At 41.5% G+C, this 14,220-nt stretch overlaps 1 protein-coding gene across 1 annotated transcript in view; it reads left to right on the top strand.

Moving 5' to 3' along the window:
* Positions 1–3,301: 3,301 nt before the first annotated feature.
* Glg1 (golgi glycoprotein 1) overlaps positions 3,302–14,220 on the top strand; it is a 97,826-nt gene continuing 86,907 nt past the window's right edge. Inside the window, 1 exon segment of the mRNA NM_001244273.1 lies at positions 3,302–3,685. Coding sequence (NP_001231202.1) covers positions 3,305–3,685 — 381 coding nt within the window. The 5' untranslated portion in view covers positions 3,302–3,304.

Here is a 14,220-nt window from a genome sequence, read left to right as displayed (position 1 = left end):
ATTCTTCATAGCACTTGTACTGTTTGAAATTCTTACATAGTTATTATTACTATTTTTATTTTGGGTTTTGTGACAAGATTTCTTTGTGTAGCCCTGGCTTTCCTAGAACTTTCTATATACACCAGGCTGCTTGCTTCTGAGTCCTGGAGTGCTGGAATTCAAGACTTAAAGGTGTGTACCAAGCACTATACTCCACTGTTTTTTTTTTTTTAAACAATTTTTAGCTGTCCTATTGTTTATCCCTCACATATTACAACTCTTAAGCAATGCCTGGCACATTTAGAAAATGTTCATCAGCAGGTGTAGTGGCTTAGTTTGTGATCTCAACCCTTGGGAGACCAAGGCCAGTTGGGGCTTCACAGTGAGATCCAAGCCAGACTGGTCTCTATATCAAGGCCCTTGTTCCAAAAACCAAGACAAAAATGGTCAACAGTACCTACTGAATAAATAGTCAAACAGGGATCTTAAAACAATATAATGAGTAAAAACTCTTAGTTCAGATAGAGGTATTTTATTAAGCCTAGGGGCTGAACCTAATGCCTTACATGCTAAGCACACACTAAACTATTGAGCTATGTGACCAGGTGCTCTGTGTGTGTGTGTGTGTGTGTGTGTGTGTGTGTGTGTGTGTGTTTTGGAACTGGCAGTGTTTCTCTTGTCTTGCTTCTTTCTGTGTGTGTGTGTGTGTGTGTGTGTGTGTGTGTGTGTGTGTGTGTGTGTGTGTGTGTTTTGGAACTGGCAGTGTTTCTCTTGTCTTGCTTCTTTCTCCCAAGTGCTGGAATTACAGTCACCAGCTACCATGCCTGGCCTGATGTAGTGTATTTTAATACTGAAAAGTTAATGGGGCCAGAAGACCTTGGTTAAAAACAACCATCTCTCGGTGTCTTCTGTAAGGTCTAGATTTGTGGGACACATCGTGAGCTGGCCAGTTTCCCAGATTTCTCAGTGTCTTGTTTCTTGGTCACTGAGACATTAAGATGATTTATCTCCCTCCCTATCACTAGACACAATCTGTGGCTTGGTGTAGGATTTGTTGAATACAAGATGAAAGATAGGCAACCACTGCCTTCTCTGAGAAGACTCTTAAAATAATCTCCCACTTGTTATCTGAGCTCTTGCAGACACAATATTGAAACTTAATGGTCCTTAGTGACTTCAAGGACTTCTGGTGATGTAGCTGTTTGAGACTTAACGTATGTCATGGTACTACTATGAAATATACTTATCTAGTCCACCCTGAGCTACTTTAGTCCATGGGTAAGTTTAGGAAAGCCTCCAGATCATTTTGTGATATTAACAAGGGCAAATGCTATGGAAATGCTAGGGCCAGCCACAGTGAGCAACTGTTCCCAGGGGTTTCCTTTTCTGGTGCTTAAGCCCTTATCCAACATCTTCTGATTCTAGTCTACTCTAGACTATCCCTTTATGGTTTCAGAACAGCAGAAGCTGTAGTTCTATGTTTGTTTTGTTTTGTTGAGACAGGGTCTCACTATGTAACCCTGACTGGCCTGACACTTGCTGTGTATATCTAGCTGGTAACAAACTCACAGAGATCCATCTACTTCAGCCTCCTGAGTGCTGGGATTAAAGTCATGCCCCACTACATCTTTTGTTTGTTTTAATTTAAATTTTTTTATTATTTATTTTTGTGTATGGGTGTTTTGGCTGCATGAGTGGTTGTGCGCCATGTGCATGAAGTAAGTGCCCACGGAAGCCACCAGAGGGCTTTGGAGCCCTTGGACTGCAGTTACAGATGGAGATCTAATTCCAGTTCTGTGGAAGAGCTGCCTGTACTCTAAGTCTCTTAGTTATCTTCCCAGCTTTCCACCCTTTTGTTAAGCTGTATTTTTAAATGTGCTGATCAATAGAGATTTCATGTCTCAAGTTGTCTTCATTTACCACTAACATTCTGAATTGCTAAAATGGGATAGCGGGACAGCTAAAGGTTCTAGTTGGAAACTGTCTGCAGACTGGGCAGTTATCTAAACTCTCTATACAGAACCATTAATACAAAGTTTTTCTCAATTGGATTAGAACTAACCTTTGTGATGCTGGCTTAGGTGACATGCCGGATGTGAAGAGGCTTCCTGAAGTGTGAAGCTCTCAACCTAAAAAGGATTGGACACTAATGTGTAGTGAATTGATGTTGGAGATGTTGCAGATAGGTCAGCAAAAATATTTGCTGACACAGGCTTAAACTGTGTCCTCAAAGCCATGTTTTTGCTAATTTCTTTTCATCCTTTAAATAAATACGAGTCTGGTTGGGCTTAGTAACTTGCAGTAGGCAGAGGCAGAGGAGGCAGAGGTAGGTGGATCTCTGTGAGTTGGAGACCAGCCAGGTCTACATAGTGAGTTTCAAGTCAGCCAAAGCAATGTAAGACCTTTCTAAGAAAAGGGAAAAAAAAAGGGAGGGGGTGTCTAAATTCTGGTTCTTAACTAAGATTTCCAGGCAAAGTTCCTCGAAGTTTAATAATATTGACTATAGCTTTTGGAACTTCATGTTACAGGCCAAGTATTTTCCTTATCTTTTATTTTTCATTTTTTTTAAGTATCATACTTAGACTCAAACTCCTGCCTTCACCTCGTGAGTGTTGATCACAGGCATATGCCACCACAAGCTGTTTATGCCTTGCAGAAGTTCATACCCATAACTTTGTGCATGCTAGGCAAACACTCTCTACCAAGTGACCTACATCTCAGCCCCTCCTTGTTTTTTATCCCTAATGTTCACACTTTGGATTTACATTTGAGCGATCACCTAGAAAGCCCAAGAGCAGGGATTGTGACTTACGTGTGCTTAGCCTTCATTCAATTCCCGTCTGGTTCTCTAGTTAAGAAATACAGGTTAGGAAGGTCAGACAAAAAATGAGGCTCTCAGATACCGTTATACATTTGGTTTTGACGTTCATTTCTATACACACAAAGTTTTTTTTATCCCTCTTCCAAATCTCTGAATCAGGGAAATATCCCGGCCATCTTGGTTGTGGCAGCCTAAATTCATTTCTTTTTTTTTCATGACCACAATCAAGAGAATTAGACCATGATGCCTCTACCCAGCTTTTCTAAGCAACTCCAGCAGTTCCTCCGGGAAGGAAAACCAATTTCCCGCCAGCCGGTCTAGGGTGTGGGCCCTTTGCAAAGCATCCTCATCCCTCACTCTGCCCCGGGGGCTCTGCCGCCGGCTGGGGAGGAGCCACGCCAGCCCACGCCCGCGGCCCCGCCTCCTCATTTAAATACACGTCGCCGGCGGGTGCGTCGAGCTCGCCGCGAACCCAAGATGGCGGTGTGTGGACGTGTACGGGGGATGTTTCGCTTGTCGGCGGCGTTGCAGCTGCTGCTGCTAGCGGCAGCCGGGGCCCAGAATAACCACGGTCAGGTCCAGGTTCCGGGGGCCAACATTGGACCTTTGCTAGGGCAAGCTGAAGGCGGCAGCCCGGCGGGGCAGCAGCTGCTTCAGTTATCGCAGCAGCAGAAGCAGCCGCCTCAGCAGCAGCAGCAGCAGCAGCCTGCTTTCCCGGCGGGCGGGCCCCCAGCCCGGCGGGGCGGAGCGGGGCCCGGTGGGACTGGCGGAGGCTGGAAGCTAGCGGAGGAAGAGTCCTGCAGGGAAGACGTGACCCGTGTGTGCCCCAAGCACACCTGGAGCAACAACCTGGCGGTGCTCGAGTGCTTGCAGGACGTAAGGGAGGTGAGAAGGTGGGACGGGCCTGGGAGGAGGGCCGAGCCTGGTGTGGGCCGGAGGGTGTCGCTGGCCTGGAAGCCGCGGATGCCGGGCTGCAGCTTCCCTCGCTCTTTTCCTACAGGGCTGTGCTCGCGCCTCTCTCTTTTCTGTCCCTCACTCCCGGGTGCATTCGGGCAAGTGGATCCTACTAATCCTACTCCTTCCTTCCTCGACCCCTTATTTCGCTCCCTGTCGCGGTGTTCTGGGATCCAGACCTCGGCTCACGGCCTCAGTAGGCGAAGGCCCAGGGAGCGTGTTTCTGTTTGCGCTCCTGTCTTTTGTGTGATGCTCTATGCAGAGTGGTTCCTCGCCGAAAACCAGTTTAGGATTTTTACTATCAGTTTCGACCTCGACAGTTTGTAGCAGTGCATTTCAGCGTGAAAAATGGTCGGCATATTTAAACTGTTAAAGATAGATCTGCTGTTGAATTAGCAGTAGATACTTGGTTAAGTAACCTGGGTTCTCCTCTAGTGTGTATATACTATACTAGTCAAGAGCCGAATTTACTGTTTTTAACCACTTTCCTTTGTAACTGGTAAATCCTTACTTTTACCTGGTGCTGAAACTATGCTCCCCCCCCCCTTGGTCTTCGCTTCCTGTGGTCAGTTTGTAAAGGGGCCTCATTTTTAGGCTATCCCTTCATGTCGCTTGAAACCTTAAAGCTTGAGAAAGTTGCAGGCAGCATTTGAAGCTATAATAAATACATGGTGTTTGTGATTGTGTTGTGGGACCTTTCTGAAGTCTGAATATAGTTTGTTTTGGGACATCTGCTATGTAGCCCAGGCTGGCCGCCTACTGGAGGGCGTCTTCCTCTGACTGGATAACTTCACCTAGTTTGAAATAATTTTAACAGTACCTATTAATGAGCTCTACATCTGGTATTGCTTGGTGTGGTTCAGTAAAAGACATAACTTTTCTAGATGCTGCAGACATGAGTGCATATTGGTAGAAATACTGTTTTTCAAAGGTTTAGATAAATAGGATTAGTCCCAAAGGCTGGTGGCAAGTAGAAGCTGCTATTTGGTCATTTCCTTTGGAATAGTGTATCTTCAAGATTGTTCAAGGCAGTGAGGCGACCACTGGTTTGCAGACATTTGCTAGTCTTGCTTTATTTAGTATTATATCATTTCTTGATGGTGTACCCGTTTGTTTGAGAAGCAGAGGCAGACAGATCTTTCTCTGAGTTTGAGGCTAGTCTGGTACAAGTAGAGAGTTCCAGGGCAACATTAAGACTTTAAGGTAAATCAGAAGAGGAAAAGACATACAAAATCAAGAGCCAAAGATATTTCAGAGCTACCAGAAATGTGGAGTCTTATATGGTTCTCATATATAGATTGAAGACGAGAAAGTAGATATAGCAAAAAAAATATTATTTTGTTGTTGTTGTTGTTGCTGTAGACAGGGTTTCTCTGTGTAGTTTTGGCTGGCCTGTAACTCATAGAGATCTGCCTGCTGGAGTTAAAGGCCTTTGTCACCTGCTCTGCTATAGCCAAATTTTTAATTCTGTTAAGCTTTTTGAAATTCGCTATTTGTTTTTTAAGGATATACTTCTAGATGTTGTTCCCTTAAACTAAGATCCTATTATCATTCACTAGATACATTGTTACTGATTGTTGTAGAAATAGGATATTATGATGGAAAAGCGGCAGAAAAATGCCCAGTTTAAAGGAGTGCCTAAAGCTGTGTACATTATGGAGATCTGTAAACCTTCCTTTACAGGAGCACTGAATGGTCTTCCATCGTGCATGTAAAAGTATGTAGAGGTACACTCCATCTATAAAGAACAGACTTGTCTAATTCTGGAGTCTAACTTTGTGGTTCAATTTTTTCTTAGTTTACATAAAGAAAATTACACTGTGAGACTGAACTAGACTCCTTTAATATAGGTGACACTGGTGTGACTGGGACAATATATGAGGCCACTGGTGGTGGGTCCAAGATCTAACACTAATGCACAAACTGACTTAGTGGAGCCCATTCTATATGGAGAGATACCATGCCCATCCCAGACACAGGGGTGTGGGGGGTGGAGAGGTGCCTTGGTCCTGCCTCAACTAGATGATGGGACAGACTTAGTAGACTTCCTAGGGGAAGCCTTACCCTCTCCGTGGAACAGATGGGAGGAGAGGGAGGAACTGGGATTGGAATGTAAAAAAATAAATTAATAAAAAGAAAATTACACTGGTCTGAAAGTGTAATTTTAAGATTTCCATTTCTCAGTAAGGATATTTCAGAGTACCTACTTCAGTGCTGGAACTCAGATTTGGTAGAGGATAAGTAAATTGATGGATATGATTTTTATGTTCTAGAGGAAGGGAGTATTATTTGGGAGGAAGACGCTTTTTTGTTTTGTTTTTGTTTTTGTTTTTGAGACAGGCTTTCTCTGTAGCTTTGGAGCCTGTCCTGACACTCGGCTCTGTAGACCAGGCTGGCTTCAAATTCACAGAGATCCACCTGCCTCAGTCTCCCGAGTGCTGGGATCAAAGGCATGTACTACCATGCCCAGCTGGGAGACTGATATATTTTAAAGCCTACCCCAGATGTCATTTTATTTACAAGTACTTCAGTATGTGTCTGTGATACTTAAAAATATTTCTTAGTATTGTCTATGAATATATTAATCTGGTAAAAGTTGTGAACCACTATCTAAACCTTTGTATAGAGTAAATACTTTGTATTTATTTAAGATGGGCTCTTTTATATAATGAGCAGAACATAAAATCTTGGCATTACAAACATTTTTCTTTTTGAGATAGGGTATTGTGTAGCCCTGGCTAGCCTGGAACTCATTATTTAGATCAGGTTAGCCTAGAACTCAGAGATCTATCTGTCTGTGCCTCCTGAGTGCTAAGATTAAATAGCCACCATCCCCGGCTATTAAACCCACTTTCAAACTCAATAGGCTAGCATTTTTGTTAATTGTTTCTTCCAATACTAAGGATTGAACCCAGAGCCCTTTATATGCCAGGCACAAACACTACTGGGCTACATTTCTGGCCCTCCTTGTACTTTCTTTTTTCCAGTTTTGAGACAGGGTCTCATTAAAACCAAGGCTGTCCTAGAACTCACTTTATAGCATTAGTTGGCCTTGAATTTACTTTATAGGTCTTGAGACACCAGACTGAGCTGTTAAACTGTTCTTATTCATTCACTTGACTGTATATCTAGACCATACTATCTTTATCTAATTAATACTCTTGCTAGTCTTGTGAGGTGGGTAGTTTTATTTTATTGTTTTAATTGAGAAATTGGCTGCAACAGGTAGTCTTATTGTCAGTGGTGAAGCTGATGTTTATCAAATCCTCTGACTGAGAGACCATATAGTTTACAATTCATGTTAGTGTTTGCAGCTAGGGAAATTAGTATGTAGCTGTTGAAGATGCTGCATGTGTATAAGTAGATACAAAGTAGGAAGGGTCATCTAGTACAAGAATCCCTTTCTTCGCTATTGAGTAGCAGCAGCTTCTATGCACTGAAATAGTGTCGATTTCTTAGGCAGTCAAACCAGCAATATCAGATAATTCTAATTTAATTACTGTTCTGGTTTTAAAATGAACAGAATTTCTGCGTAATGAATCTAAAATCCCAGCTTACCTGAACCAGGATTTTTATTACTGATGTAGAAAAATTGGTTATAGTTTCCTGTTATTTGAATTGGCTCCATAAACAGCACAAAAAGTGAATTGGGCTTTTGGCCAGTACTACCATTAACTCTGTCTGTCTGTCTGTCAATCAATCAGTCAGTCAGTCATGTTTGATGTATGTGTATGCCTGCAGTATTGGGTCTTTTTCTAGCACTTTTCCACTTTTGTCAATTTTTTTTTTTTTCTTAGCCCATTCCCTATGGAGGGATACTGTTGTAGCCCAGATACCGCAGGAGGGCCTAGGCTCTCCCCCAAATGACTTGACAGACTTTGAAGGTTCCTGGTGGGGGAACATGGGAGGATTGAGGGGGGAGAAGGGGGTAGATATGTAAATATGAGTAGTAATTAAAGAATTAAATTTTTTCTTTTAGACTTATTTTTTATTTTATGTAGATGAGTGGTTTTCCAGCATATATATATGCATGTGTACCATATTAGTGCCTGGTGCCCACAAAGTTCAGAAGAGGAAATTTGATCCTCTGAATTAGAGATTTTGGATAGTTGTGAGCCATCATGGCCCCTCTAAGAGCAACAAGTGCTCATAGCCTCTGAAGCATCTCTCTAGCCTTATTTATTTATTTATTTATTTATTTATTTATTTAGAATTTAGTTGGGGTGGCAGTGGTGCACTCCTTTAATCCCAGCACTTGGGAGGCAGAGGCAGGCAGTTCTTTGTGAGTTTGAGGCCATCTTTGTCTACAGAGTGAGTTCCAAGACAGCCAGGGCTACACAGAGAAAACCCTGTGTTGAAACCCCCCCTCAAAAAAAATGAATTTTCCTCTAATCCCAGAATTTGGGAGGTGGAGGCTGGTGAGTTCAAGGCCAGACTGATCTACATATTAAGCTCCACACCAACCAAGCTCAGACCCCCCCACACACCAAAAATGTATTTTTAATTATGTGTGTCTGTATTTGGATATTTGCTCATGAGTCTATGCCTGAGAAGACCAGAGGCATTAAATCCCCAGATATGAAATTACAGTTTGTGAGTCACTGGAAATGGATGCTGGGAACTGAACTGGGATCTTCTGGAAAAGCAGTAAGTGTTCTTAACCAATTAGCCACATCTCTAGCACTCCTCCTTTCTTGTTTTGTTTTGAGACAGGGTCTTATGAAGACTTGGTTGGCCTAGAACTTTCTGTGTAGTCTGAGCTGGCCTAGAAAATGTATAGATACACCTGCAAGTGGACAAGGTTCACTACCATGCCCATCCTACTCTATCTCATATTTTTTTGGTTTTTTTGAGGCAGGATTTCTCTGTGGCTTTGGATACTGTCCTGGAACTAGCTCTTGTAGACTCCATCTCATTTTTTGAGAGAGATCTTTTACTGAAGCTAGGCTCATGGACTGGCTAGCCATTAAGCCATCCATCCCCAATCACCTGTCCTCCATTATCTAGCCTCCATCTTAAAATTTTTCTGTGCCCCCACACTTGGCTTTTTACAGGGATACTGGGAATGCAAAGTTAGGCCCTAAAGTTTATGTTATCTCCCCAGTTTTCATAAATAAAGGTGCCATCTCACTCAGTAGGCTGGCCTAGAACTCACAGTATAGCTTACAATGAGATGAAACTCCTGGCAACCTGCCCTCAACCTACCAGATGCTACAGGTAGGAGCCACCATGCATGGCTTGACTGTAGGCAAGATGTTTACCACTTAGTTTTTTTATGTGTTAAGTGAGTGAGATTAGAAGTTCGACTTGGATCTCCTAGAACTGGAGCTACAGGTGGTTGTAGCAAACACAGCAAGCACTCTTAACCATATCTACAGCCCTAGGAAGTAAGAGTGTGCGTATTACTAGAGATTAAACCTGGGGTCTCCCCATGTTAGGCAAGCTCTTTATTATTGATACCCAACTCTAAGATTTTTGTTTGTTTTTTGAGATAGGGTTTCTTTGTGTAACAGTCCTGGTTATTCTGAAACTTGATTTGTAGACCAGGCTGGCCTTGAACTCACAGAGATATGCCTGTCTTTGCCTCCCCAATACTGGTACTAAAGGTGTGTGCCACCTCCACCCCACTGAAGATTTTTCTGTCTAACTAATGTAATTGTTTACCTTATTCTGAGTGGTCATGTATTGTATGGTTTCTGGGATTTACATATGTAATTGTCTCATGATTTCTTGTTCATTCAGAGGAAAATAGTGGTATGAATAACAAAAACAGCAATTAATCCAAGCATTGTTTGACTTTAGGATGTAGTAGTTTTATTTAAGATCTTGTGGAATTTTTCTCTCATGAAGCTCAGTGGTTGGAAGCAATTTAACCACATAATCAAATCATTAACCTCCCATTATGTACCTGTCATTGTGGAAAAGCATTAGAACTTTGAGATACTACCATTGCTTATAGTTAGTTTGATAAATGAGATTGTTAACAAGAAGTAGTTATAATCATGTTAATAACTTGATGTCATAAAGATAATAAATTCTTTTAGGGCAGTTAAATGAACTCAAAACTAGGGTAAAGATTTGGGTGGAACCCAGCCCTCGTACTCTTTGTTTTAAAATCCTAGTACTTAGCCAAGTGTGGTGGTTTTTAATTCCTGTACTTAGAAGGCAGAGACAGTTGGATCTCTGAGTTCAAGGCCAGCCTGGTCTATATAGCAGGTTCTGAGGATAGCCAGGGCTTAAAAAAAATAAAAAATAAAAAAGATTACTTTCCTAGTATGGATTCAATCTCTAGTAAAGGTGTATTTAGCTCTGCTTTGAGTGAAGACATACGTGAATTCAAGAGTTTGTGTGCTGTCTATATTATGCTAAATAGGTACAATATAGTAAAATATATAATATTACTTTGCTATCAGAAATTGTTTATATACACCAGCAGCTCAAGGGGGTTCTTTTTCCACCTGCTGCATTCCTTTATGCTATGTCTGCTAACTGGTTTTCCAAATAAAGTCCAGAAATGGAATTTTTTTTTTTTTTTTTTTTTGAGACAGGGTTTCTCTGTGTAGCTTTGGAGCCTATCTTGGCATTCGCTCTGGAGACCAGGCTGGCCTCGAACTCACAGAGATCCACCTGCCTCTGCCTCCCGAGTGCTAGGATTAAAGGCGTACAACACCAACGCCCAGCTCAGAAATGGAATGTTTTAAAAATAGTTTTTCTATATACACAGGCTAATCTTAAAAACTTGAAATCTTCTTGTAGTACAGGCACTGAGATAAAGATACTCCTTCAGATAATTGAGAGTTACCTGTAAAACAGCATTGACATTTCCAGCAAGTACTCAAGAAGTCTCTTGATGAGAATGCTTTATAGCTTATAGTTGTCAATAATTCATTGTTCTGTAGAAGGAAATAATACACTTGAATAGTTCAGAAGAGGAAATTGTACATTTATATTGTGTTCAAGACAAATGTAATCAGCAATAATAATAACAAAAAAGCTTAAACTCTCAAGATTGTGTTTCTTAAAAAGAAGCCATTAAAATGTAATTTTTTATCTGTCAGTAAATATTTACTGAATCCTGTATGCAAGACACCGTTTGTTAGCAATATAGACATTAACAATAGCACTTAATTAAGTGTTTCTCTTTTTGGTTTTTTGAGACAGGGTTTCTCTGTGTAGTCCTGGCTGTCCTGAAACTAGCTCTGTAGACCAGACTGGCCTCAAACTTAGATCCATCTTTCTCTGCCTCCTGAATTGTGAGATTAAAGGTGTGCACCAGTGGCTGAAGAGATGGTTCAGTAGTTAAGAGCACTGACTGCTCTTCCAGAGGACCCAGGTTCAATTCCCAGCATCCACATGGCAGCTCACAACTGTCCGTAACTCCTCTTCCAAGGGATCCAGTACCCTCCTAAAGTCATTCATTCATGAAGGCAAAACACCAGTGTACATAAAAATAAATAATTAAAAAAATAAAGGCATGCACCGCTGGCTAGTTGGGGGATAGAGTGTATTGTGAGAAAATCTCATTCTGTATCATATAGGCCAACCTTATGATCAAAGCCATGCCTCAACCTTTTTTTTTTTTTTTTTTTTAAACCCAGGTTGCCCTAGAACTCCCTTTCAGCACGAAGATGATCTCAAATTTGTAATTTTCCTGCCACCACCCACCTTTACTGGGACTACAGCTGTGTGCCACAATGCCCAGCTTTATTATTTTTATTTTTAAATGAAGAAAACAAGATCAGTAACTTATAAGATAGCTTTTACTTTCTATTCCTATAGTATTTATATTCAGGACTGTATTATTTGGTATGGTAATCACAAGCCAGCTGTAGCTGTTAAACAGTTGAACTGTATCTACTCTGAATTTAGGTATGCACTGTAAGGCACAGACTTGATTTAGAAGATAATGCAATTTTTTTCAGTTTTTATTTTGACTATCTGTTTAATGATAATTTGTATGTATTGGGTTAATTTAAAAGTCTGGGCATTGGTGGTGCAAACCTTTAATACCAGCACTCAGGAGGCAGAGGCACAGTGAGCTGGAGGCGTGTGGGTGTGTGGTGTGTGGTGTGTGTGTGTATTTAAAACCAGCTACTTGGGGCTGGAGAGATGGCTCAGAGGTTAAGAGCACTGCTTGTTCTTCCAAAGGTCCTGAGTTCAATTCCCAGCAACCACATGGTGGCTCACAGCCATCTGGAATGAGATCTGGTGCCCTCCTCTGGCCTGTAGGCAACATGCAGGCAGAACACTGTACACTAAATAAATAAATAAATAAATAAATAAACAAATCTTAAAAAAATAAAATAAAACCAGCTACTTTTTTTCCAGGTGTGATGGTATACACTCAAGTCTGCTGAGGCAGGATTGTTGTAGGTTCTAGGTCAAGCTTCACTACAGTACCCTTGTCTCACATCCCCTCCTTCAGTGAAAGAAAGAAAATACCTCTTAATCTTGTTATGGAAAAGTCAGATCTTCAGCTTGCTTCATCACTTGACTATAAGAGATGTTTTAACTTCAGAGGAATAATACTCCAACAAAGCTGGGCGTTGGTGGCGCATGCCTTTAATCCCAACACTCGGGAGGCAGAGGCAGGCGGATCTCTGTGAGTTCGAGGCCAGCCTGGTCTCCAGAGCGAGTGCCAGGATAGGCTCCAAAGCTATACAGAGAAACCCTGTCTCGAGAAAAAAAAAAAAATACTCCAACAAAACTGAAATCAGTTAGTTGACTCATCTTTATTAGGGTGAGTTAGATAAATTTGAAACTCAAGAAAGAATGTCAAGCCAGCCTGGTCTGTAAAGAGAGAGAGAAAGAGAGTTCCAGGACAGCCAGGGCTGTAGAGAAACCCTGTCTCAAAAAACCGAAATAAATAAATAAATAAATAAATAGAAAGAAAGAATCTCAAAGTAATGCCCCCTCAGAGCTCAGAGCTCTGCATTAAAATGGAGTGTGGAGGAACAAGAAGTGTTGACTGGAATCTAAAAACAATAAATAAAGGAAGAGAGCCAGACATCTATTTTTATTCTGCATTAATTTACTGAAATAGAATAGCATTAAATTGAGTCTAGGGATACAGCTTGTTAACAGAGTGATTGCCTAGCATCTATGAAGCCCTGGGTTTGACTCCCTAGCACCAAATAAATCCAGCATGGTGGCACCGGCTTGTGATACTAGTACTCTGGAGGTAGAGGCAAAAAGGATTGGAAATCCTATTATCTTGGGCCTGGGAATGTAGCTCAGCTGGTAGAATACTTCCTTTACAGAAAGCCTTGCATTTGACCCTATCACTACATAGTAAAGTAGGCACACACTAGCACTTGGAAGAAGGAAGCAGGAGGATCAGAAGTTCAAGGTTAGCTGGGCCGAGTGGTACTTGCCTTTAACCCCAGCACTTAGGTTAGCTGCAGCCAAGACTACAGAATGAGATGCTGTATCAAAAAACCAAAACAAAGTAAAAACAGTTTAAGGTCATCAAACTATTAGATTAAATTGTGGCATTTACAGTGCCTGTGACATACCTGAACAAGATAGTTTGTTTTTATTTTTTTCAAGGCAGTGTTTCTCTGTGTAACAACTGGCTGTTCTGGAATTTGGTTTGTAGACCAGACTGCCCTCGAACTCACAGAGATCCACCTGCCTCTGCCTTCTGAGTGCTTCGATTAAAAGGCATGTACTACTGTGTCCAGCTCTGTTTTTTATTTTAATTTTATTATTATTATTTCAAGGAATTTTTTTTTTTGGTGTTTGTGGTTTTTCAAGACAGGGTTTCTCTGTAGCTTTAGAGGCTGGCCTGGACCTAGCTCTTGTAGACCAGACTGGTTAACTCACAGAGATCCACCTGCTTCTGCCTCCCGAGTGCTGGGACTAAAGGCGTGCGCTACTACCTCCCGGCAAGATAATTCTTTTTATTTTACATACATTGGTGTTTTGCCATGGGTGTCGGGCCTCCTGGAACTAGAATTACAGTTATGAGCTGCCATGTGGATGCTGGGAATTGAACCCAGGTCCTCTGGAAGAGCAGTCAGTGCTCTTACCACTGACCCATCTTTCCAGCCCTGTTTTTTTTTGTTATTGTTGTTGTTGGCTTTTTTTTTTTTTTTTTTTTTTTTGATTCAGGACTGTGTTGCTCAGGCTGGCCTTTGATCTCTCTGTGCTTCTCCTGCCTCAACCTCCCAGTTGCTGGGATTGAGATAGAACTTGGCTTTTGAATAAACTGGATTTTTTTATTCCTTTAAAAAAATAATAAATTTGGGGGATGGAACATTGGCTAAGCAGTTAAGAGCATGTACTGCTCTTGCAAAGGACTTGGGTTCAGTTCATAGCACCCACGTGGTGGCTTACAACTGCCTGTACCTCCAGTTCTGGGGAATTTGATGCCCTCTTCAGATCTCTGTGGACATCAGACACACATCACACACTCATATACACATAAAATAAGCAAATTTTAAAACATAATAATAATAAATTTG

The sequence above is a fragment of the Cricetulus griseus genome, chromosome 3, assembly GCF_003668045.3.
Source record: "Cricetulus griseus strain 17A/GY chromosome 3, alternate assembly CriGri-PICRH-1.0, whole genome shotgun sequence".
Classification (NCBI taxonomy): Eukaryota; Metazoa; Chordata; class Mammalia; order Rodentia; family Cricetidae; genus Cricetulus; species Cricetulus griseus.
Note: the sequence above shows the minus strand (reverse complement) of the source record. Positions and strands in the feature narration are given on the sequence as shown.